We start from the raw sequence: 26,282 nt of genomic DNA on the forward strand, positions 1-26,282 counted from the left end.
CGCACGCATTCTTAATTAGGGTATACGCGTATACGGTAACAATCCAAGCCGAAAGGCCTTTCCCTAAATATGTAACAGAGATAAAAAAAAAAGAAAAAAAAAATATTTATCACACTTGAGGCTCGATCCCATTCTTGATCGAATTGCCAGTTCAAGCATTGCCTATACACCGAATAGCTTGGATAATTGTATAGCGATTATACACACTTAATGCACTCTCTATATATTTCAAACAAATAATTTAATAAGGTCAATCTATCGCTATAAACGAATGCCCATTTTCTCAGAATCGACTATTTCATATAATTGGCCAGCAACAGAAAAAAAAAAAGAAATGCATTCAAAACAAGGTTTTGCCTTTTCTTTTGAGGAACCCGCGGATTCTAATCGGCTTTATGCAAATAATAAAAAGCGCTATACGCTGTATGTACACTCATATTTATAGACTTTAGATGTACAGCGATTGACTTTGTGCATTAACATTTCCTAATCATACCAGCATCATTGTCGCTATTGTTAGCGCATAGTTCGATGTTTTACACCTGAAATCGGTGAAGAAAACAAAGGGATTGTGGGCAATGAGATTGCACCTAAAAAAACTCATTCCTCCAGTTTCAATGCAAGGTTGAAGCAGTCACGTCGTTGAACTATTCAGACAGGTGAAACTATGCACACCGTTTTCTCTTAGAAATCCCCTTTTAAATAACTTAACAATCGGCTGCGAAGCTCTTGGTCAAAGTCTTTCGTATTCGTTATAGGCTATACAGGGTAATAAACAGCGACATCACATATGACTAGAATCATATCAGATCCAAAGATGAAAACTATTTATTTATTTTTTTTAAAAAGGTCATAATCCATCGTGGGCTCATCGGTAAAAAAAAAGAAGGCGACATATGAGAGGAGAGAAGCCACTTGAAAGGCCATTATTGTCGGGACATTGAAGGGCTGTGTGATGAAGCCATTTTGGCGTGGGGGTCGTATAAATATACGTCAAGTATAATATCTATAATAGTCGGCACCTCTGTTACATTCTTATAGGGTGGCAGCTAAAAGCGCAGGTGTCCATCGTATATTGGTTCGTTTGATTTCGAATGCAGCACGCGGTCTATTTTTTGTTTCAATTGCCCAACAAGTGACACATTGGCGACATTTTGACAGTTGCACTTTGCAGGATCCTTTTGATTCCTGAAAATATGTGAAAGCGATTAAATGTCACGTCTGTTCTCTTGGTGGAACACAAACACGTACAGTCTACATAAACGTTGTGTAGATTTTGAATTGAGTGGTCGATCCCGATGCAGTGGCCAACGCCCTGATATCTATCTATACTATAGATAGTATATATGGGATTCGATTTATTATTTTTTCTTTGATATTGTTTTCAACAATCTGCATGATAGGGAAATATTTTCATCAGCATTTTGGGCTACTGTTGCCTGTGAGGTGTCTCCTCCCATTCTGGCGGCCTATTCCCCTCTTATATTTAGAAATGGAAATACAATTTGTTTTTATTGTTGTTTCTTTCTCCTTTTAGGATCGTTTTTTTTATATTTAAACCAAGGCGGAGAATATCACGCCCCTTAAAAAAGCATTGACGGACATTTCCTTTCGCGCGCCGTGATCGGTTCCATTCCGCCTACAGAACAAATCAGCAAGAAAATCGTGAAATGTTATTCCTTTTCTGTTCGAGTTACAAATATACAGGAACACGCTCTCAATTCGAATTGATTGCTGCGATAGAGGGCGTGCCGAAGGAAACAGAAGCCACAAACATCAGTGAATTAAGAAAAACAAAAAATGCATGGCTGACCAAAAGACAACGACAAAATTCAATCCCCGGTGACTATAAGGTATGGAAACAAGGTCCATATACATTTTAGAATAATAATATAATAATGAGGAAATAAGTCAAAAGACACGTCACTGTATGCGGACACATAAAGGCCACCGCTCCCTTTTTGAAATCAAACTAAAACATGGCAAACATTCTTCTGTCTTTATTTATTTTATTTATTAATGTTTTGTTTTTGTTTTCTTTCAAATTTCTACCTAAATGTTAAGCTATTGAATATATTTCTGTTGTGCTGCCATCGGAATGTGGATCATAATGAAGACTTGGAATACTACGCCATGACCACGACTCTTGTCCTATATACCTTGGTTTATTATTTGTTTCATCCTTCCTCCCTCTTATTCGATCGCTTGTATATATACGTTACAAAGAAGAAGAGGGGCCAACTGATAAGACCATCCCCTTTTCACCCGGCAATGACAAGATTAATTTTCAAACATTTTCTTTGTTGAAAAATTGAATGATTGAAAAAAGAAAAAGAAGAAAACGTATCAGGGCGGAGTCACGATAGCATTGAACAGCCTTTTATTTTTAAATCATTGATGAATGTAGTATATGTATGAAAGACTTGAATATAACGATTGTGTATAGACTAAACAGTCAAGTGGGACATGGTAGCACAAGAGCAGCCGCTTGTGAAGAACATAAAAGAGCCGTTCCCATTGTCTGTTGTTCTTTTCCCATTTGCGTGTGTCTCTTTGATCGGACCTATCGGCAACTTGTAGAGCATCGCAACAACCAAGAACCTGTTGGACTGAATCCGCGGTATTTTCTCCTCATCATCTTTTGATTTTCAAAACAAAAACAAAAACAAAAAATGACTAAATCGGTTGATGACGTACAAGAAACGTGAGAAGGGGCGTTTTAGGAATGTTTTGATTCTTTTGCTAAAGCCACACACACAAACGGAAAAAAAAAAAATGAAAGAATTTAATAATAATGATTTGTTTTTAAAAGAAAAAGATGAACAACACAAAAACTGGTAGTGGCTACTTGAATCTCCCGCTAAAGGAAAGAAAAACATCCGAATATAAAGAAGGAGGAGACCCATTTTAAAAAAAGAAAAGGAGAAAGAACCTGCCCAGTTTTGTTTTTAAATTATCATTTTTATTTTTTATTTTTAACTTGTTTGTATCGATGGGTATAGTATTGTATATACGTTACGCACTAAGCGAAGAGAAGACGGCGACAATGGCGCTGTACACACGATCGAAATGAGATGCCAAAAACTTTTAGTAAATTGGTCTTTCGTGACTCGACACAAAGTTTGGAAAAAAACAAAACACGGACACACTGCGCCTCGCTGTATCGCAGAGAAAGAGACAGAGAGAGCAGCACAGCATGGAATCTCTATACCCAACCGCAAGTCGGGCTGGCCGACTCAACCCCACAACCTTTTTTTTTCATTTCATTTCATCATCATCATCAAGAAGAAAGGAAAACCTTTCTGTTGGTGAGGCAATTGCGAGACTATTGGAAGCCGCCCCCACCCGCCGCGTTTTGATGTTTTCAAAAAGAAAAAAAAGCGCGCGCCCTTTTCTATTTTTTTTTTGTTGAAAGATAATTTGTATCAGTTCATCCGAGTCGACATTTTTCGCTACATTCAAACCCGTTTTCTATCGATTGATGTTGAATTCGAAAAAAATGGGGATATTTTTCGGGTTATCGTTTCACTTGCGTGCTCGACCAATCCATCGGCATTTTTGGAAAATCAATTTCCATCCCGCATGTCTGCCGAATTTCGAATAACTTCCAACAGGGGAAAGGACAAAGGAGACGCAACAATTTTATCAGTTCGCCTATATTATGGATATTTAGACGCATCGTTACGTCAACGAATTTCTCTTCCTGTTTGGATACGTTTGACGGAAGATGCCAAACATTTTCTCCCTTGGCCTGAAACGTATCGCGCTTCAGCTGTTTCACATTTCATTTCGGAAATAAAGAAAAATAAAACTCAAACGGGTTTTTATTATTGTCAATCACGCTAGTGTATTATTGCCTCCGTGTCTATCGGTGATTGGAACGTCATTTCTACACAGAGGAGAGGAGAGAAAAATACGAACATTTTTTTTTTTTAAAACTTGGGACCATATTTTAAAAAATAACAACAACAACGGGAGAGAGCATTGCAAAAAAAAAAAAATGTATGGGATACACACACGAGTATATTAATTAATTATGATTATTATTCAAATATGTCGCAGACAAATAATTTTTTTTTGTTTCATTTTTTTTCCCCCTCCAATTGGCAATTGATTATTATTTCTCTTTTCTTTCTCTAGATATTTGATAATAGATCGACAAATGCAAAACAATTCTACAATGAGAAAACAAACTAACGGAAACAAAGGAACCCTCCGAAACAGGACAAAACAAAAAAGTGGGGGGAGATAATTAATTACACAAAATAAAAAAAAACAATAATAATAATAAAAAATTGGAAATCTGTTGACTAGATTGACATTAATGCCATTAGATTACAATCGTGTGTCTCAATGGGAGAGCGTAGCGGGAAATGAAAATAATATTCAACAAAAACCTGATGGCGCTTATATTGTGATTGGTAAACGAAGAACGCGATCGAATTACAAGATAGTCGTCATGTGTGTGTGTTTCTACGTGAAAATAATAAGACCGTGGCTGGCACAGAACAAATGAATTCAGAGATGACCAACGAGAAATGGAGAAAAAAACATGGACGCATACGATAGTCATTTTTATTTTTGTTTTACCTATTTTTTTTCTTGTTCTTTTCTCCTGTTTCAACGGAATAGAAGAAGAATGCTTTCAAAGGAGCCGATATAGAAAATGGAAATTTAAACATAAAAAGGACACATTAATACCGTCTAGTAATTATCGAAGAAGAAAAGAAAAAAAAGGCACAATTTCTTCCAACATGTTGGCTATTCTTTTGTTTTTCATTCAAATCAAATGGAGTCTAATACCAACAGACTTGCGTTTGCCATTCATTCAAACGCAAACAGATTCCATTGATTTTGAATTTTTCGTTTGTTTTTCTTGAAATGTTTTTGCTGTTTTCAGTCGTGTTCGTTATCGACGTCGACGTCTCCATCTGCGCTGACATCGCTGATGCCACCAGCATCCGAATCTTCTTCCAATTCTTCCTTGTCGTTGTCGGTGATTGGATCGCCGCCCGAGCAGTCGTTGCACAGGCCCGTCACGTCGCTGCCCACCTGCGACCCCCCGCCGCCGACCAACATGAGGAACGTCTTGCCGCAACGGGCGCACTCTTCCTGCGGCTCACCTGCAAAAAAAAAAACAGAAAGAAAGAAGAAGAATCAAACGTCAGCTCCCCTCTTTTTGTTTGAATAATATCAATAATAGCCAAATCGAATATAAACAATCATTTATTTGATCCCCCCTCAAAGTTTATTGGATAGCGCAGGCCATAGGATACATGGCCTTCGAAAAAGTCCCAAAATGTTTCGAAGCTCGTGCACAAGAATGTTATGTTTTTGTTTCTTCTTCTTCATTCTAGTCGTATAAAACAAAAGGGAGAAAACAAAAAAAATTTTCCGTAATATATAGCCGACGTGTCAGTCGATGCTGCCATATATGCGCAACAGACAGCGGGTAAAACAAAAAAACATATTTGATATGATGACAGATTCTCTGGTTTCATACCAAGATAATAATAATGCTGCTACTATATACTCCACTACTGTGCATATATGCCCCTTTTCTTCTTATGTTCATTTTTTTTTTTTTTTGGTAAAAAAAAAAATCAAGTTTTTATTTTATTATTATGATGATGATACAGCGGGGTGAAATGATACACCATCGCAAGTTCTTTTTTTACTAGTATTATTATGATATACGTACGTGTATAAATATAATATCGTATAAATATAGAGATGGCGCAGGGTTCGGGCAATGATGATGCTACGCTGCGCTTACGGTTATAATAAAAGAATATACTGCACAAGCATCTTATTTTCTTGTTGCCAACGTACGGCTTCCCTTCTTCTTCTTTTATTGCACACCTCAAGCGCTTCCGATTTTACGACCCCTGTATCTTTTTTCACGTGTCCCTTTACAAACCCCCTCCTCAACTCCAAACGTCCTTCCAAGTCCAGTGCGTGCGGTTCACTGTCCTTTGCTGCTGTCATCGTACCAGGGATTTAAAAACACGAGAATAAAATGAATTAACTTGCCTCATTTTCATATCATTTCTCTTCGCATCTTATGGAACAAAAAGAGATTATTGGTAAAAAAAAAAAGGGGGGGACGTAGGAATTTGGTGGCTCGAAATTGTCGACTCGGCGTCAACTAAAGAAAGAGGGAGCCAAGAAAACAAAACAATTTGAAACGTTTTTCTGGTCGTGTCGTAGAGCGAAATTCAGTTCCGACGTAATTACACGGTACTACGAAACAATTGAGCATCACCCAGAAAAAAAAAAGGGGGGGGGGGAGGAGGAGATGGAAAGGATGTCGCAAAAAAAAAAAATAATAAATAAAAGTGGCAAGGGAAGTTATTAGAGCGGCCATCCCACACAGACGACATCTGGAGCGCGACATTTGAAAAAGCCAAAAAAAAAAAAAAAAAAAAAGGAATTTTAAATGCCAAATTGTTTTGAATATCTCATTTAGGAATTGGCAATAACTAAAAGGGGTTAACCATTGATTAATGGGTCATTAATCTATTTTTGTTTAGTGCACGTAAAACGGGACTGAAGAGGCAATTTGAATCGAAAAATGGCTCGTGACACGTACCTTCGTGTGTTTTCATGTGGGCGCGCAGATTGCAAGCCAAGGCGAAACGTTTGTTGCACAACTCGCAGGCGTGTGGCTTGTCACCTGATCAATCAATCCACGGGGAGCCCGAAAAAGACAAAAAAGAAAAACAGGATTACGGTAAGTAAAAAAAAAATAATAATAATAAGAAAAAAATACTAGTTTTTGGTTTTTCAACAGTTTTCATTCACTAAAATGATAGACTTTTTACATGTACAAGAGAGACACATTAAATTTCAGTCAAAAGGAGAAAGGTTTTTGTTTTAGTTTTTTTTTTAAGTACGTAGAAATTCAACAACCCACCCACCGTCACATTGAAGGGGAAAAAAAAGGGGGGGGGGGCACTGGACACACACTTCCTGGAACTTAAAAATGTAATCGTTCGAACGAATTCTACTATTTTTAAAACGACATTAGCCAAACAAGAAAGATCAGAGAGAGAAAAAAAAAATAATAATTTCCTTGTATTATTGTTGTTATGATTCAAGTTAGTTATTAGCGTTTCCCATTAAAAACAAAAGCTGAAAGTGGTTCGCAGAAAATGGAAAATTGAAACAAGAAATGAACGCGAGTCGCACAATTTCCCTCTTTGTGTAAATAGCAATTCAGCGATTGATTTGCATCTTTTTGGGGTTTTTTAAATTTTGATTTCGTTGTGTGCACGAATCATATTTACGAACAGTACGCCCTGCACGTTGTAGAATGGATGATGTATATTCATATTGAACACATTGGACTGAGGCTATTTTACCCTGTTATCTTTTTTCCCTCTTGTTTTTTGTTGTTGTTAAAATACATTTTTCATTTGAATAATTGAATATTCAATTCCGAGCGGCGAGATATCGGATATATGCAGATGAGTAGCCGCTGCCGCCAATGTAGGATAGAAAATAACCAAACAGACATATTCTAATAAAAAGCCAGGAAGTCCCGTAAAAACAAAAACATTTTTTTTAATTTTGTGAAGGCACCATGGGTAGATATTTTTCAGATTTAGGCGCGCACGCGTTTATAGACACTATTCCAACTGTCGTCGCCAACCAATTTCTTTTACATTTTTATTTAAAAATAAAAAATAAACAAAAATTTCTTGATTTACGATTGAATGGCAAACATTCGGTAGTAGCGCATCTCTCTATTTTTCTGATGTAACATCCGAATGGCCGGCGCACAGCAGCCGACACACAAAAAAGATCCGTCCAGGAGCCCCCCCACAAAAAAAAACAATAGGGAATCTGATTGAACGCGCGTGTTAACCTTCAATTTCGTTTCTCCTACAAGATGCGGCAGCACAATCCCCTTCGAAAATGTTTATCAATTCAATTTTTATGGTTCACAACGATCTCGTGAATTTCCGTTTCTTTTTCCCGATGGTTTATACAGAGAAACAACAGCCAAAGGCTCCAAAACCCAAATGTTCTGTTGGCTAATTGAACATGCTCATAGAATATTCCAGCACGCTTTAATTATTCGAATAAAAGGAGAAAATCAAATCGCTTCTTTTCGTATGCGGCAGGAGCGCTGCAACACCGGCAGCTATTCGAACGTTAGTAACAAAACAAAAGAAAACCCCAGAGAAATCAACTTCTTTTCAACATGCATTTTCAACCGCCCTTTCACAGCCTACGATAACCCCGTGGGCAGACTGATTGCTATTGATGGCAACGTATGTTTACTTATGCTAATGCCGTACACCAAAATGAATGAAGCGCGTGCAAAATAAATAGCCCAAAAAAAAAATCGAAAAGCGCGTGCGGCAGTTTCTGCATCGATATACGCAAAAAAAACCGGTAGATTGATGGATCGTGAAAAAGAAAAGAAATCAAGCAAAAATCAAATGTTTTTTTCAAAATTTTAAAAGCCTTTTCACGAGTGAATATTTTTGTGGATGTGTTGGTTTTTTGAAAGAAAATCCTCCGCCCTTGGTGTGTGGTCGAAACAAACAAAACAACTGAAGGATCTGTGCGTTTGTTAGCCGATCGGAATGCCCCCGTCGTACCGCCATAACAATAAATACGGATTGGAAATGATACGGTGGCAGAGCACATCGAGAGGCCCGATCAACAGCCGCCAACGTTAGAAGAAATCATCATAATAAAACAAGTATAGTGCGTTTCTTTTTTTAAATTTTATTTTCTTCCTCTTCCTAACTGTGCTGTTTTTATTTTTGGATTCCGATAGTCGATTACGATTTTTCTCGTTCTCCCGCTAGGTGGGATTGATCCCTTAAACCCTCCGGGAGCTAATGGGGGGGTTGTTTCGTCGTATACCACCATCCCCACCAGTTTTGTTGGTTTTATTTAGTTAAAAAAAGAAGAAGAAAAGGTAAGAGCGATAGAATGTTAAGGGACACTTTATTTTCCGGTAGGGAGGGGGGAGGCTACCTGTGAGTGGAACAGACGGACTGGGATTGACATTGAACTTTTCCAAGTGATGGACACGCATACGTCACAAGGCGGTTTCGTAGACGAGAAAAATGTAAAAAAAAAAACAAAACAAAAATGCCCATTTTTTGTTTCTTTCGACGGCTCTAGCGGTTTCTCTTTGTCTCGGCAAGAAACGCAAACGATCGAAGCGATAGGTTTTTTTGTTGTTGTTGTTTGAATATATTGCGATAAGCCCACGACTGCTTTAAAAAATTTGAAACGTCACAAAGTTTGCCTCCGAAAGAGGCCAAAAATAAAATATTAAAAAGGTGCAACAAGTGGAGGCCTCTATAAACGAAGAGTCTCTTCATTGTGTTTCCACATTACGCATTTGATTATTTAAAAAAAAAAAATCTTTTTTATAAGAGAGAGAGAAAAAGATGTGGGTAGACGTTGATTCACTTTGGAACGACCATTGCAATATTGACTTTGTGTGACTTCTTTTTTTTCATATCGCAACAACAAAGGCATTTATTATTTATGAATATCAAATAAATTACGTATTCCTTTACAGAGAAAAAGAGAAAGAGACACCGACTTGTCAGTCAGAAAACATAAGATGGCCCCAAAGGTGATAAAGTGTCTTGGCGTGACGTGTGGCACAAAGAAAAGTCCCTGTTTTTTTCGTTTGTTGTTGAGCGCATACAACAGTTCATAATAGAAGTCGATATAGAACCCCGCCAGGACGGCCGCACACACACACACAAAAATATATGACGGATCAAGGTTATTAATAATGACGAAAAAAATAAAAAAATAAATATAATGTACACATATTGTTTTGTGCGTTCGACTGCAATCGATTCAACATAAAGAAAAAAGAAAACGAGTTTTGACGATGAAAGTCTATGCGCGCTGCCGATAGCATTTCTGGGCAACTCGTATATAGCCTACCACCGTGTCTCTCTATATACACACACACACACAATCAATAATAAACAATAATGCATTTTTCAAAACAAAGATTTCAATCGAAATCGCTTGTTTTCCAGACTTTTGGACAAGGAAAGAAACCTGTCACCCAACCCGCTCCCGCTGCTGGATGGGAAGCTCACGATTTCTTATCTTTCTATTTCCTCCCTCCCCCCCACCGAAGTGTGTATACATGCTCCTTTTTCTTCCAACATAAAACTCGACGATTATGCTTGAGCGGGTTGAAGTATAGGTATAAGATCAGGTTTATTGTTTAAGAAAAAAAAACAAACGAATGAAATGGTATAAGAAATAAAAGAAAGTTTTCGATATGAAAAAGGATCTTGCACAGATTTTTCGGGTGTTTGGTCACGACATGTGACCCGATACGTACACAATACGTCCGCCTGTGCGCATGTACCGCAAAGAGTTTGATTTTTTTTGTGGTTAAATTTGAAGAGATTTGGTTGATTATTGAAGAATTAAAAATCGGCTGCATTGCATTTGTTTTCAATTGTTTTTAGGTGTCGCCGAGTTCTCTTTATCTTTGCCTGCCAAAAAGGCAAGTTTGGATGATTGTCATCCGATGCGCAACGTCGACATCAACAACTTTGAAAAACATTTTATTTTACGACTATCGTGACTTGGTGACTTTGCTTCCCTTTTCTTCTTATCCTTATCTTTAACTCGAAACAAACAACTCAACCCCACATACATTTCAATTTTTCCTGCACATCCGTCCATCTTATTCGCAACACACACCCCCAAAACGAACGAAAGAAGAACAAGTTTTCGAACGTCAAACGCAACAGAAGTTGATTTTCAAATGTTCACATTCCCCCCCGATTTGATTGTAATTATGCCGTACACATTACTTATTAATCCTGTCTAAATGCAATCCCCGTTTTGTTTTGTTTTTTAATATTCTGGAATACAACATTATTTTTTTAATGATTGCCTTTTGAAGATGTAAAGCCATCGCGACAGGCTTATAGCTATAACGGTGTTTAAAAAAAAACAGAAAACGAAAAGGCAAGTCTAGTTCATTTGAAAACATCAGAGAAGAACTACTGATTATTAATCAAATAAATTAGAAAATGGCTGATTGCCATCTCGACGTTTGAAAAACTAAAGCGCTCAGACAATTACGAAGAAACTATCAATTTGTGTTTGTTGTTGTTGTCTGGTTTCGGCTGCTTTTTTGTCCCCCCCTCCCCCCTCTCACATCATGTGTCTATTAACAAGTTTATCGAGAATTTCGCAACACAGCCACTGGTATCATTTATTTCTAATTCGGAATGGCATTACAAAGCAAAAATGGCGGACCTTTTTCGTATACGTCTGTCGTTCGAGTGGACCATTCATTTTATTTCTTACACCATTATCTCTACACCCAAATCTTTTCAACGTTTCAAGTCGATAACAATCGATTTAAAAAAAAAAGGCAGCAGGAGCAAAAAAAAAAAAACTTTCGTTTTTTGAAAAATGATGAAAAGTTAAGTTTTGTTCTTCTGCTTGACAAGAGTTGAAACAAACATAAAAAGTGGGGAAGAACATTCAGATTGAACCAGAAACTTGTCCCAAAGAGCGTAGACACACGTACGTTTAAAAAGGGCAATGGCCAATTATTTCACCGACTTCAACTGACAATGGAGAAAAAGAAATGAAATTCTTTAAAGAAACACGTCGACTGTTGGTCTAGATATCTCGTAAAAAAAAAGCTCATTGTACCACATCAACGACGATGGTCAACGGGAAATGTCTTGTGCCACAAGCCAAGTACATTGAAATCAAGTTAAAAGTTTGGAAATAGTCGTTCCCAGAATTCAACCCAATCTCGTCTATTCCCCTCCCCCCTCCCCGTTCTATTTCAGAGAAAATTGAGGGGGAAAACAAATGAAAATGAAAAAAAAAAAAAACTGGAATCGTATGGAAATGGGGAATGAACTTGACGGACTAGAAGATTTGGGGATTCATTTAAAGAGGCACACACACGAGAAAACAAGTTGTCGGGATTTGAATGTCGAGAGAAATAATCGTGAATCGAACTGACCCTACCCCCGTTAATAGGGCCTGGAAATGCGTTAGATTCTCGCCAGTGTTTTGTTTTTCAAAATCAAGTTTTCCCGTGTTGGCCGAGGCCAAATGTGATTCAATCACGTGGCTACTGAAAACAATGTCGCCCCACCTGTTTATTGTATCCGTCTTTATAATTGCAAGTAATGGCGCGTGTCTGGACACGTCGGTTTGAAAAAAATAAATAAATATATCGTACGCAAATCAATCATTTTCCGTTATAGGAGAACGTAAAAGAAAAGAAAAAAAATTTTAATTTTAAAATGTCTCAATAAATAATAATATTAAACGATCCATCTATACGAGGCGCAGTTGATTCCAAAAAGAAACGAAGCTGTTGTTATTTATATTTGGCTTATATAGTTATGACGCCGGGTAGGGAATTTTTTTTCTTCTTTTTTTGCCGCGGTTGACGGTGATGCTGAACCGGAATTTTACTTTTACGACACGATAAATCCTAAATAACCGCCCTATTATTATTAGAGACATTAAAACAAGATTTTTTCTTTTTTTTTCTTTTAGTTTTCAATAAGGTATGAAAAGAGAGCGGGGCCATCGATATAACGCCAGCGGGCAACGCTATATCGTCCGGCTATACGAAATGAATCGTAAAAAAACCAAAAATCAAGAAAAATTGGCTTTTTGAGTGAATTACGACGAAAGCAAAAAAAAAAAGGGAATCCCAACAGGATTCAATCGGGCTAAAAAAATAGAAGAGCTATCCCACTGTTTGATCAACATTTTTCATTTTCATCAAATAAATCAATATCGTTTTGGCTATCACGATGGCTTTTAATTGATAGCCATCACCAATCTGATAGGCATACAGGTGTGTATCTGTTAAACAGTTTGTTTTGTTTTTTCGCAGCTGATGGAACATTATTATCGCATGATTGATGGCCCCCCCCGATCTTAAGATATTCTTTCAACAACAGAGCCCGTCGAAAACCTCCAAATATGGAGCGCAAAAAAGAAGTACACAACAGCCTATTTGTTTGAGTGTTATTCCCTTATTAATATTTATAGAGTAAAATACACTCGCAAACGACGCGGTAGCTCACACAATTTTCCCGCTGTTTCGTTAAAGGAAAAGAGTTGCGTCATCGGCCACCCCCTAAAGCAATTCCTGCCGTTCGGGAGCGGGGAGGGGGGCGCTCGACAGCGTGATTAATAATAGCTCGGGATATGTACATGTACTCGCGATTGACCCAGCAGCTGTTTCTCTGTTCGTTTGTTTCACTCGAAACCACACGAGTTTCACAGCGTCGAATAATACCATTTACTACTGTGGGACCACCCGTACTAATATTAAATATATCCCTTTAATTTTTCATTTCAGGGTATGTGTGTTAACTTTCAACTCCCTTTTTTTTTTTTTTTTTTTTTGCATACCACGACAAAGCCATTAACAAATCGTTTGGACGTTGTCGGATTTTCTTTTTTTTTCTTTTTTCTTCTAAATTCTACGAAATTTAATTTTCATGTCGTGTGTTTCTTTAAAAACAAAACAAAAATGGCTCTAAAAACAAAACAAAGCGATTTCAACTAGGTATGCAAGCGAAATGTCGACAGAGTAATGAATCAAGTGACTTAACGAAGATGAAAATCTGCACGCGGAGAGATACCACAAAACTGTTGTGTATACGCTACCACCATTGTTGGACGTCTACAAATTATCCTTCAGCCTCTGTGCTCACTTAATAACAGCTACGCTTATTTTTTTAAAAGAGGGGGAATGTACTGGAGCATCCGACAGAGAAGAATCAAGAAAACTGGTACACAACAAGAAGATGCTCAAGACGAAGTATTTCACACACACACACACACACAAAAAAGGCTTGTGTGTGCGTTAGCTTTCTTTAGAAAAAAGAAAAAGTTTGATAATTGCACGACTGGCGGCTGATGGATGAGAAGGTTAGATACGAGCCGTCATCCCTCTGCCAGACTCTTACGTTATTTTTTTGTTGTTGTTCTTGTTCCATATCCATCTAAACCCCCCCTGATTTTGCTGCTGCTACGAGGTGAAATTTTCAATTGAAATTTAACGCACACACATACACAAAAAAAAGAAATAAATAAAAAGGACGAAATAACGAGGAAAAGTCGGGTTAGAAATAGCGCACCCGAAGAGAAAAAGAAAGAAAGAAAGAAAGGGTTGGCTTCCTCCGCAGAGGTCAACCTGCGGGGATCCGAGGGGATCAGACATCACCGCGAGTCGTCGTGAAAAGACGGGCGACAATCATCGCTAGCCGAACTTATCTGGAAAATGACACGGGACGCGCGACATCACGACCAACCGTTTTTCCACAGTTTGAAAATCTAGAGCTCCTTTATTATTATTTTCTTTCTCTTTCTGAACCCCGAAAATAATCAACATTTAATGCGCACTTTTGGCGCAATTGATCCTCACGAAGAAGGCCAGCAGCGCAAAGCCTCAAGGCTTGATGGCTCTTTTTCGGGTTCTTTTCCTGTCGCATCTTGAAAACAAAAACGAACAGCTCGGACGGAGCAGTAAAGGCCATCGCTAAACAGCAATCAAACCTCGAAAAAAAAAAACCCTTTCCAAAAAAAAATTATGATAAAAATGTAATAAGGCACACCGGATGCGCTAGATCCTTTTCTCTGTTCTCCATCATCATCATCTTTATATATAGGCGCACCCAAGCAAAGGGAAAAGAGGTCCTAGAGCGGGGGATGGTAGCGAGTTCAAAAGGTCGACCAGCCACTGCTTCATCATAAGAAAATTCACGCGCGCCACCATACTTTTTTTTTGTTTTGTTTTTATTTAAGGGGGGCGCGCAACGGCGGTTCAAACTACCGTCGGCTCGCGTTCGTAGAGGACCGGCAATCAAAGATCAGCGCGCACTTGCTGCCCTTTTTTCTTTCTTTTTTTCCTTCCCGTTTTGGCCTTGCTGCCCGTCTTTATGATTATCTTTTTTAGACGAGCTCAGAAGGAATGTAATGCGCACGTAGCCTAAGGCCACAGTCCAATTATTGATCTCTCTCTTTGTGTAGTTCTCCTGTTTTGTTTTTTTCATCCGTTTGTGGACGAACGAAAAGAGGAAGAAGAAATGAAAAGATAAACCGGTTAAGAAAAAAAAAAATGCCATTAGAACTTTAATGATGAAAAAAACAAACATAAATAGTTAAAACTTAATAGAATTTTCCAGGTTGATATTAGCAGGCAAAAAAAAAAATGATACATATCTTTTATTTTAATTTTTTTTTTAACTTGTTTTAAAAGCATCGGAAGTGCTGTATCTTTTGTATGTAGAGAAAACTTGAAAAGTAGGGCCGGAGGCAACTCACAGGTGTCATTTGCGTGACGGGACAGTAAATAGCCAAACGTGTCAAATGAATGAAAAATGATGCCAACTCATTGCCAGAATGTTTCCCAAAATAATAATAATAACTATTGGCGAGACCTCCCTCGTTCGATTTGACAATGACGATCGAAAAACATCATCGGACCGAAAAAACAAAACAAAACAATTCAAATTATTGTTACTACACAGACTATATACGTATAGCGAGTTTTGTTCGACTGGACAATGTCCGGCCATCAAAGGATGACCCCCACGCGGACAACAAAAATGGACAAAGACACTTCCTCATCGATGGGTACGTTGAAGTCGTTTGTTACAGTTTCACATGGCTCATTGTTCTCTATACTCAAGGCTGGATGTTAAATAACAAACGACTGCTGCCGTAACCAACCGCTGGCCAACACTGAAGAATAAAAACAGATAAAACAATAACCGAACACACAAAAAAAAGCGAAATTTTCAAGTTTTGTGTCTGGTTTCATCAACTATCGAATTTTAGTTTAAATCGTTTTTGTTTTGTTTTTTAATTCCTATTTTCCCATTAGTTATTTGATGAGGTTAGGTAATTAAGAATTTAGAAAAAAGAAGAACTGATTGCAATTAAAGCAATGCTCTGCGTATAGAGAATAATGTAGAACTTGATAAGAAATGAACGCATCGTCGGACGACATCGATCTCTATTTGATATGTTTTGATGATGGCTTTGCGTGACGTGTTCACCTGCACTCGGAATCATCAGCCCTTTCAAAAGGTTAAAAGTAAAATACAAAAAAAACAAAAACAAATCTAATGATTAATTTGTGGTTTGGTGCACGCTCGACTTGTGATTGAGTTTCTGCCTATACAAAAAAAAGGGGGGGGGGATATGTAAGATGGCGTGGCTCTACTTTCTATTTTTCTCATTTTGATTGACCGGACAAAGGAAAAAGAAAAGAAAAACCTCTTAATGAGATAACGATGAATTTTTAAGATCCAGGTATAGTTCACACCTGTTGCCACTTCAGTGTACGTAAACAAGAGGCGCAAGATGATTGTGCCTCCAGTGCTGCGAGAGATGAATTACAAAAAAGAATTCACGCTATCGTTCGTTCTTTTTCGTATCATATATTCTGCCGTTGGTGGTTTCAGTTTGTACAAGGCTACGTCTATAAAAACAAAAACAAAAACAAAAATATGGGGCATATGAGAGTAGACGATCATTAAAAGAAAAATAAGCCTGTTGATCCTCTCTTCGGTGGGGAGATGTGGCACTCACACCGGCCCGAAATCATTTCACGCGATCCCATATTAATAGCCGAAAGTGAATCGAGAGCCCTTTCATTCATTTACACACACACACACACACACAAAAATAATTTTTTTTTTCTTTTCTTACGGTGATGATAATGATGAAAAAAAGAGGATGGGGATCTAGACAGAGAGAGGTAAATCATATTCACTCTAGTTTGAAACAAACGCCAAAGGCTGAATGAAATCTCTCATTAACGCGGAGGTATCAACGAGCACTCGGCTGTAATTTACAGTTGTGTTTCGATTCAAACAGCCCCAAGTTTTTCGTTATGGCCTTTCGGGATTTATGTGCTGCAATAAGACAATCAATCATGATTCATTTCTTTTTTTTAAACAAATGTTTCGTCTTCAGTTTATGCCCCAGAGATCTCTTGCAGTTCGGTATATAATTGACAAGAGCTGCGACGAATTCAAATGATCGAATTAAATTGAGGACGTAAAAAAAATTTAAAAAAAAATAAGAGAACATCAAATCGTGTCGCTACGCCCCCAACAGTTTTGATATTTTAAAAAACAAGATATAAGTAGTGGCTTATTATCAAGCGGATGGTCATCGACGAGCACAGCGTAACCCGATCCATCATCGAAATGATCGCAACCTTGAAGAAAATGAATCAAAAATAACAGCCCTAACCTATTTCATGATTTACCTATGCGACCCACACACAACAATAAAATTTCGATTCAAAAATCCTGGGTGAGGATTTAAATTCTTAAGAATGTTTTTTTTTTTTCTTCTTATAGAGGCGCTTCAAAATGATAATTATTGATCAAATGGAGTAATGTAGACCTGATGGAATTCTCGATGGCAAGTGCCATAATTTTTTTAAAACACGAGATTGAAGGTTAATGCGTTACTGACAGGTGTGCTGCATCCTACACTATTTTTTTGATGGGGGGGGGGGGTCATCATCTTTTTCTTTACACACGTTTAGCGTGCGTGGTGTACCTTGTCTTCCTCTTTAAAAAAATATATTAAAACAACTAGAGGGGCATAGTTGTAGGTATATAGAGACATTCCTGCCATAGTCTCTGTACACCTGCAATTAGTGCACACACCACAGCCACCTGGTGATGATGACGATAATGATGATGATGCATATATGCGCGAGTGTATTCATTACGAGTTTGAAATGCTGAATTCAACTGTGATCTATTTAAATACCCGAGAATAAATGTTTAAAAAGAAAAGGGCAAATTGGTGGTATGTTGAATGCAGACTTAAAAAAACAAAAAAATGGAACTGTATCCATCCCTTCCGTGTGCGCAACGCTTTAAAAATAAAGAAAATAAAAAGAAGAAGCGGAGGAATGTTTTCAAATTTGTGTTGCTGAGCTCTTCTTTTTACGAGTGGATAAATACTGTAACTCACGTCTGCCGACCGCAGTGCATAAGGCAGAGTCGGATAACCTTTGGCTGCTGTTGCTCATTTGAAGGAAACCATCCCTCCAGCAGAAAACGGGGGTCCATCAAACCGGCAAGAAAGCAGACGATCACGCTGAACTATTTAAACAACATGCCTATACGAGTTAACGTTTATTTTTTTTTTTTACCAAGACTTCATCGTTCGTCAATGACGTCTAAACGCCACGTCCGATCGTTTGGGAAAACGGTAACGATCTTTTGAAAAATGAAATTCCTCTACTTCCTCCTAAATCTTTGTTGAATAATACGCAAGATTTTCTTTTTTAATTGCTCCTTGCCCCATTTGTGTTGTAAAACATTTCGAAACGATTGCTGACCAACTGCGGACACGTCTTCGTGTCGTGATCGATTTCACTTACGAATGTGTTGCTGTTCAAATGACAGACGGAAGTGCCCTGCCGCAGGGTAGGTTGATTCAAATGGAGTGGAGGGCTTGATGTAACAACGGCTCCGCCATCATCATCATCATCATCATCATCATCGGAGAAACGTCTTCGCGTGCGCCTCGATCAACGTTCACTTGTTTCTCCGTAGTACAAGACGGCAAGAAAATATGTAAAACTAGGCAAGAGCAGGTGAAAGCAGGTCTGCATGGCACGCGGTTAGATTTCAAAAACAAGAAAAAAGTTCACATAAGGTCTACTCGTTTTCAACATGCCATAATCATCCGTTTCGAATCGACGTCCCGCGTGCTGACAATCGCCTATAGCTACGCACAAACATCAGTAGTGAAGGAGGGGATTATTACACGATAGAGAGACGACGCGGCAACGTGAGGCGAAGAGATGGCGCCAGGTGAATACGACCGCACTTAAAAATCTATTGTGTTGGAAGCTATGCGGACTGATGTGCACAGTTGACTGTGGCGTGCGGGATGACATTGTCAAGAGAGATGCGCGGTGTCGATGGCGAAGCAAACAAGTCTTGAAAAAACACAAAAAATATGTTTCACCTGATACTTTTCTTTCTTTTAAGTCGGTCGGTTGCGTCCAAATAACACAGTCCAGACAGAGACACGACAAAAGGCCATGAGACTCGGTTGGAATGAGAAAAAACAACTCGAGACCGTATCTAATTTCGAAAAAGTGGACGCAGCAGATTGACGCACGGGAAATGTTGCACGCGATCCGCGCGCTCCCAACGCAAATTCATTTCAAATTTTTTTAGAAAAATTTGGTCTACGTGTTATTTACCCACAGGGTTTTTTTTTTTTTTTTTAAGTTTGAATCAATACCACTTCCTTTACGATCGCATCGTTCCGATCTAAAAAAACCCAATTTCCATTTTCGCAATCTGTTCTAAATGTCCCAATTACAAGCCACTAAAATAAAAATAAAAAAGGGTAAAGATTAAAATAGCATTTTGTTTTTTTCTTTCTAAATTTCCATTTCACCCCCGGGTTGTGTATGTGGTTAGGAGACCCGACTGCCGAGGTGACATTTAAAACATTTTTTTTTTTTTTTAAGGTAGGTCGCTTAGGTCAAGCGACCCTTAAAAAAAAAAAAAATCTTTCAAAGGGCAAGTAAATGTCCCAACATTTGTCGCACATGTTCGTGTTTTCCTTTGCACGATTGCATGTCGACTGTTTGCGCTCGCCCTTTTCTTTTTTTTACGCCCCCGAATTTCAGAGACATATTGTTTACTATCAAAGGTCGAACCGCGACTTGACCTTTAAAAGAAAAAAAAGGATTTAAAAAAAAAAAAAGAATGTGTTTTTGTGTGTCAAACAAATTTGAGAGTGCAACTGGAAAGCTGCCGAAAATGAGTTTTTGACTATTGAACTCATTTTCTGGAGAGAAAAAAGAGTCTTTCAACCCCGACTTGGCAGCTTAATCCTCAACACGCTGAAAGAGTTTGAAAAAAAAGAGGCCGAAATCGAGGGATGATCCTATTCGTTTCCAACTTTGCATACAAGGTCGAATTAGACATTGGCTACGGGCACCATCTCCATTAAATCCACACGAATTTCGGGGGGAACAAAAGATGGACTCTGTTGTTTTAGAACTTTGTGTTTTAACCTGCTTCAAATAAAGGAGAGGCCAACACAAAAGCATTTAACAAATTGGACAAGACTGATCGATTTGATCGTTCATCCGCGGCTGTTATCCGATGAAAGAATTTTCCGTTTCAAACGTGCCCCATCAGTGCGCGCAAACATCGTGAGCGTTCATTATATACACATTTCCACAGATTTAAGAAAAAATAAAAAGATGAGTCGTTTTGGACGCGGTTCGTGTAGCAAGTGTGCCCGATCGCTTGGTAATTACCGTTTTCACGGCACCCACCTCCCCCCTCGGACTGTTGTCGACTTTGATTCTCGGCGATGTATTGCTACGAGCCCGTGGAGAACAGAGAGATGGATGGATGGATGAAGAAAAAAAAAAAAAGGCCAATCAGTCAAATATAAAAAGAAAACTGAACTTCTCCACCAGCTTGTAACATCAAAAGGAGGAGGAACCGTTTTGGGATGTTTCCTTTTTCTTTTGGAAGTAAAAACAAAGAGATAAGAGCACAAATGCTTAGCTTTTATAAACGGGTACTAGTAAGAACATCCTCCCGATCCCTCCCGTGATATAGAAATTTTCAGAGAAAACAAAACAAAAAGGACTGTATCTATTTAATAACATGGAAAGAAAAATAAGGAAATTTGTCTTGATGCCGTAACGGACGTCAATGAATCACCAACCAATTTTCCAACCCCCCCATTTTAATCGTGCTGGCATGTACGTGAAAGGAATGCCCTTTTCTCTCTTCATCCAGTGCGCGTCTTCTATTTAAGGAATTTCTGTCCGCTCCGTTCGGGATTGAACGATTGAAGGTTGTTTTTAAAAGAGGGGCGAGGGGATCATCAATATGCTACCACTTTAATAGGAAAAAATCAACACCATTTATGATAATGCGACTGAACGACCCAATCATTCGAAATTGGGTAGAAAAGAAGTGAATAAAAATAAAAGGAGATTGACAAACAGCTGTCCAATTCAATCATTACACAAGTCTCTTTCGGTGTGTTGGTATACATACGTTCCACGAGCATTGACGTTAGTCAAATTTGAAAAACGAACAACTTCTGGTTTAGCTCATTAGGCGATTTGGTGGCCCATAGTTTTCAGTCTTCGTTAGCTACTGAAACGATGGCGCCATCAATTCCACTAATCATTGTCCCTTATTTAAAAAAAAAAAACGAATAGAAAGAAAAAACCCGACCATCATTAATCCTATCGATATTTCTTTTCTTTTTTTTTACTATACATCGACTACAAATGTCTATCCATTCCTCTATACTCGGAAAAAAACTTTGTGTTTCACTTTCCAATCGTTTTTTCTTTCTCGTTTCTATAAGAGTAATGACGTGGAAATAAAAATTCGAAAAAACAAGTGAAAAAAACAAAACAAAACAATGTCTCGTTTTTATAATGCACCCCGAATGCATAGAGAAAAGGACTTGAGTGTATGGACGGCAAACAAATGATCAGCGCCTTCTAAATGTGTAAGCGGGAGCTACAGAGGGGAAAACAAGAGGCCCCATTTTTGTTTTTTTGGAACAATGGACCTTTGAAGAAAACGTGTAGGGGCGATAGACGAGTGTGAAAAATGATGTTTTAGAGGGAGGTAAACCAATTCTAGCAGCAAGTATCATAATGAATTGCTACAAGCGCCCCGCAAACAAGACTTTTATTTTCAAAAAAATGCCGCTAATACGTACAACGAAAAATGAGAGAACATTTTGATTATTTTTTGTTTTTTTTTTTCTTCAAGCGGATGAAAAATGATGGAAACAATTCCCCCCCTCCCCCTCTTTAACCGTCTGAATGTACTATTGAAAATGGCGGGTTGCAGTGTGTTTGGCTTCTTCTTCGTCCTCCCCTTTTTGCGGCTAGACGTGACGATCGGGGCGACCCAAAGTCTTTTTTTCTCGAAGAAGCGGAAGAAAAAAAAAAAAAAAGTGAATCCCGCTGTGCGTGAAAATTACATTTGAAGCCTGACCCCCTCCTCGTGCTCTTTTACCTTCCCCTCTGTTGTGCTCCTTCCTCTCGTTTCTTTCACGGTGAATAATAAAAATAAAACACGGACAGTAGGAAATATCAGAGCAGCAGCAGCGCAACGGTCCTTTTTTTTTTGTTAACACAATAGATTCTTCTTTCTGTGTGTGTGTGTGTGTTGTTTTTCAAGTTAGAATTCAACTTCCTTTACAGTCGATATCTCGATTCATTCAAATCCCTTCATCCCAATCGACTAGTTGCGGATGCGCCATTGTTGATGCTAAAAATATCATTTTAGTCTGTCATCATTTAGGAGCAAAACCCCCCAAAAAAACGAGAAAATGGCCGGAAATGTCAAACTTCCTTCTCCGTTTGGCGCGCTGTCGACGTGTCCAAGAGGAAATAATTCACAAGAAAACAAAACAAATTCAAATAGAAATGATAAGTGCAAGAATCGGTCATGGGAAAAGATTTGTTTTCTTTCACTTCTGATTATTCGTCGGCAAAACGCACAGTACCGTATACAGGTAATGGGAACACATTTCAAAAAACTAAAACTAAACAGAAAATGCCTCTAATTCTTCGGCTATTTAACAACGAACGACATTGAAGAAGAAAAAAACAGAGAAAAAGTTCGATACGTTCTCAGAAATATAAAGAACAAGACACACACACACACGAGAAAAAAAAGGGAAATCTAATCTGTTTTCTGCCCCTTCCTTTTCTTGGAGGGGGTGTCTGGAATAAAAAAAAAAAAAAGACTTATGAGAAATGACCATAGACGGAGAAATAGATTGGGCAACACACTTCACTGTCGCTATATACCTAACCTTTTGTTTCCTATTGCCTCCATCATATTTTTATTCCCTTTCTTTTTTTTTTCCAAAACAAAAAACAAAAAAAAGTTCGGACCATTAATTTACTCGGCCGTGCGTTCAACAAAAAGGAAAAGAAATATTTCCAGCAAAACCCATGTGGACCCCACTAAACACACCACACGCAAGAAAAAAGAGCTCACGAACGCGCGGACGGATGGACCATTTGACCGTGCCCTCAACCAAAACATCAAACAACGAACACACACACACACACACACAAAAAAAAGATAGCTTCGAGATAAAAAGAAAATTTTCTGTTCACAACAGCTTTCTATATATCCCCCCCCCCAACGTCCATGTTGCCATATCATCAAACCCCCATCATCATTCAAACTTTTTCTGCTTTTCTCCCAAGCAAAAGGTGATACGCCACCCCGTCAAGAATCATAACAAACGTGAGCGATTTTGGGGGGGAACTCAACCGTATAGTACACAACACGCGGTTTAAAAACATACAAGTCTATTATTATTTGTGAATATTTAAAGAAAAAAACGCGGGGTAGGAAGACAAAAAAAATAACAAGACGAACAGGTTGTTAGCGCGCGTGCGCAGGTGTCTGCCTTGCGTCATCTATGCAAATGCAATGGGCAAAAAAGGGTACGAGCTATTTCATTCGAGCATATAGCTCTTTCTCTCTTTTTTTACAGATTGATCATACTAGAACAGAAAAGCAAAAAAAAGAACAAGAAATTGGGTAGAGCGGCGGCTATCTACCATCTATAAAGGTCAGTGCGTGTACGAGACCGTGAGCCCCCAAAGTGGCCGGTGAAGGGGGGGAGAGAGCATCTAACGCGCGTGATATGAAATCGTCGCCTGAGGCAAACTACAACAAAAAAAATTTAAAAGGGAAGTCTCGAAACGAAACATCAAGACACACACACACACATGGAGAAAGAAAGAAAGGAGAAAAAAAAAACAGGTTGATGATGATAACGTGCTGCGCTGGCGCGCGCGCGCGCGAGGGCTGGATCCGCGCGCTGGATGGATCGTCATAATTCATCATTGATTATTATTTCTTACCTTCCCAACCCCACTAGCCCATGTCTTTGGGTGGTTGAAAAAAATATTGTGGATGAGAGAACCGATGAGAATACAATCATCACGAACGTGTATACGCATAAGAAAAGCAAAACAAAAACCTGCTCCACAAAAAAGAAAGATGGAAGTACGGCAGCAAACGAGAGAAAAAAAAAGGGAATAATCTTTCTTGTGTTTCTTTTAAATTGTTGTATGAAATAAAAACAAACTTCGTGATTCTTTTTCTTTCCACAGAAGGAAAGAGGTAAAAAAAAAAGAGAATTAAATAACGAGTTATGTACATAAAGATGTACCTTCGAATTTAACTAGTTGGACAACAGTTTATCTGACCAAAATAAATTTTTAAAAATATTGGTGTGTTCCAGTTGTTCACCCCCCCCCCTCTTTCAATTCGTGATTATTCTACACGATAAGACTAATCTCCGAAATGTCGGTAGCGCAGTCGCATAATGACTTATTTGTCTCGGCGATAATTTATTGATTGATATTCATCGACTTACCGGTGTGGAGAAACAGGTGGTTCTTGAGGTTGGTGTGTTTGCTGAAACCGCGAGAACAGACGTGACATTTGAATGGCCACGAACCGCTGTGCACGTACATGTGCGATTTCAAGTCTCCAGGCGTCGGGAATGATTTGGAACACAACGCGCACTTGTGCGGCTTCTCCTACACATCGCGTTAACATTTTTCACATTTAAAAAAAAAGAAAAAGATTAGCTCATTTTACATGATTTTCACGTTCACGGCTCTCTCTCTCTTTTTATTATTATTATCGTTATCACATATTCAACAGCATCGTAGGGGGAGGGCACAACACTACGGCCTCTATAAAGCAAAGATATAAAGAACAAAAAAATAAGGGAGTCGATCGTCGTCTTATCGTTGTGAATCGCGTTTTCTTCGACGAGCCATAAAAGCACCTTGTGAAAAAGAAAAAAAAAACCACTATAATGAACCTAACCCTTTTACCGTCCATCAAAAGGAATGTTCTAGTCCACACCCTAGATAGACTCGTTCCTACCCTACATGTACGTATCAAAGAGAACATTTTTTCTTCCAAAACTGGTAGGAAAATGTGATCTCTATCGAATATATAATTACGAAAGGATAAGTGGAACATCCACGAATGTTGGAAGAAAAAAATTAACAATTCCCTGAATTCGTGTTTACCTTTTGAATTGCTCCAATTTAAAGCTTAGTGTCCGCGTTAAAAAACTAAACCGACAAATAAAAAAAAAAACAGGAAAAATGACGAACTTGTTTATCTTTCCCTAACCTTCATTATCGTTAGGTGTACGTAAATCAAGAGAAATCCACAAAAAAAAAAAGGAAAAAATGTTGAAAGAGAAAAAGCTGATGTGACAGGCGACACGGACAGCGGCAACAAATGTGACAGCAGTTTGCAGCTTTAAAAAGTCGGAATGGAAAGAGAAGAGCAAAGCTACAGATCGCTATGGGGAAGGCGAAAAAAAAAAAATAGAAACGACAGAGTTTCATCACGCCATCGTGGCGCTATACTGAACCCCGCCGAACCTTTTGAACTACCGAGAAGCCGCCGATGCCTTCACCGCCATCCAAAGAGAAGGAAGAAAAAAATTCTTATCAACGTAAACTATCGCCTGGGAATATTGCAGGAGCGGCAACAGCAAAAAAAAAAAAATCCTTGAATTATATAATAGACGAGCACCACTACGGCCACTACCCATCAACATAATTAGTCAGATAAATCAACGTCTGTCCTTTTTTTTTTCAATCTTTTTTCTCTGAAACTCCATTTTCTGATGGCAGCCCCACAAGTCACACAAGACCCTCTTTTTTTTTCTTTCTTGGGGACCCGTTGCAGAACCGACATTCTACCGGTAAAGATCCTATCGGTATGTGTGTGTATAAGAAGGATGAAAGGACAGAGGACGGGATGACTGACGGCTGCGTTTATACAAACGTAGTCGAAATCTTTCGTGCGCACTGCATCCACGTACCATACCAACGCATAATACGTGTTCGTATTTCGTTATCCGAAAATTTTCTTCTTTAGAAACGACCTCGTTTTTGTACTACCTGCTTTTGCTACCTACAAACCGAGCTCAACAAATCAAAAGTTGAAAGAAAAAAAACTTTTTTTAAACTTTGGAATCTGACGTACAAAGGACAAACATTGGAAGTATTCGGTCCAATGGAATGATTTTCGATAAAAATCGAATTATTCACTATCCAATAATTTCTTGCGGTTAGAAAAAGAAAATATAGGCCTTTGCCCTTTTTCAAAAAAAATTCACCATAAACTTGATTTAAATATGCAGGTCACACATTGTAA

The 26,282-nt window shown here is 38.4% G+C and overlaps 1 protein-coding gene and 1 long non-coding RNA gene across 3 annotated transcripts in view; both read right to left on the bottom strand.

Moving 5' to 3' along the window:
- Positions 1 to 2,363: 2,363 nt before the first annotated feature.
- LOC123472290 lies at positions 2,364 to 3,233 on the bottom strand. Its single transcript, XR_006646658.1, has 2 exons — positions 3,024 to 3,233; positions 2,364 to 2,638 (listed from the first exon to the last, which is right to left on the bottom strand). It is a non-coding gene; the product is annotated as an uncharacterized LOC123472290 (long non-coding RNA).
- A 588-nt stretch (positions 3,234 to 3,821) lies between these two features.
- LOC116922806 (zinc finger and BTB domain-containing protein 17) overlaps positions 3,822 to 26,282 on the bottom strand; it is a 40,035-nt gene continuing 17,574 nt past the window's right edge. The window contains exons 8-10 of one of the 2 annotated variants that reach the window (XM_045174560.1): positions 24,469 to 24,634; positions 6,593 to 6,676; positions 3,822 to 5,123 (exon numbers count right to left, since the gene is read on the bottom strand). In XM_045174560.1, coding sequence (XP_045030495.1) covers positions 4,897 to 5,123; positions 6,593 to 6,676; positions 24,469 to 24,634 — 477 coding nt within the window. In that variant the 3' untranslated portion in view covers positions 3,822 to 4,896. Of the gene's footprint in view, positions 5,124 to 6,592; positions 6,677 to 19,545; positions 22,790 to 24,468; positions 24,635 to 26,282 lie in introns of those variants that run through there. The other variant, XM_045174561.1, reaches the window with a different exon arrangement.

This window comes from Daphnia magna, linkage group LG5 (genome assembly GCF_020631705.1).
Source record: "Daphnia magna isolate NIES linkage group LG5, ASM2063170v1.1, whole genome shotgun sequence".
Lineage (NCBI taxonomy): Eukaryota > Metazoa > Arthropoda > Branchiopoda > Diplostraca > Daphniidae > Daphnia > Daphnia magna.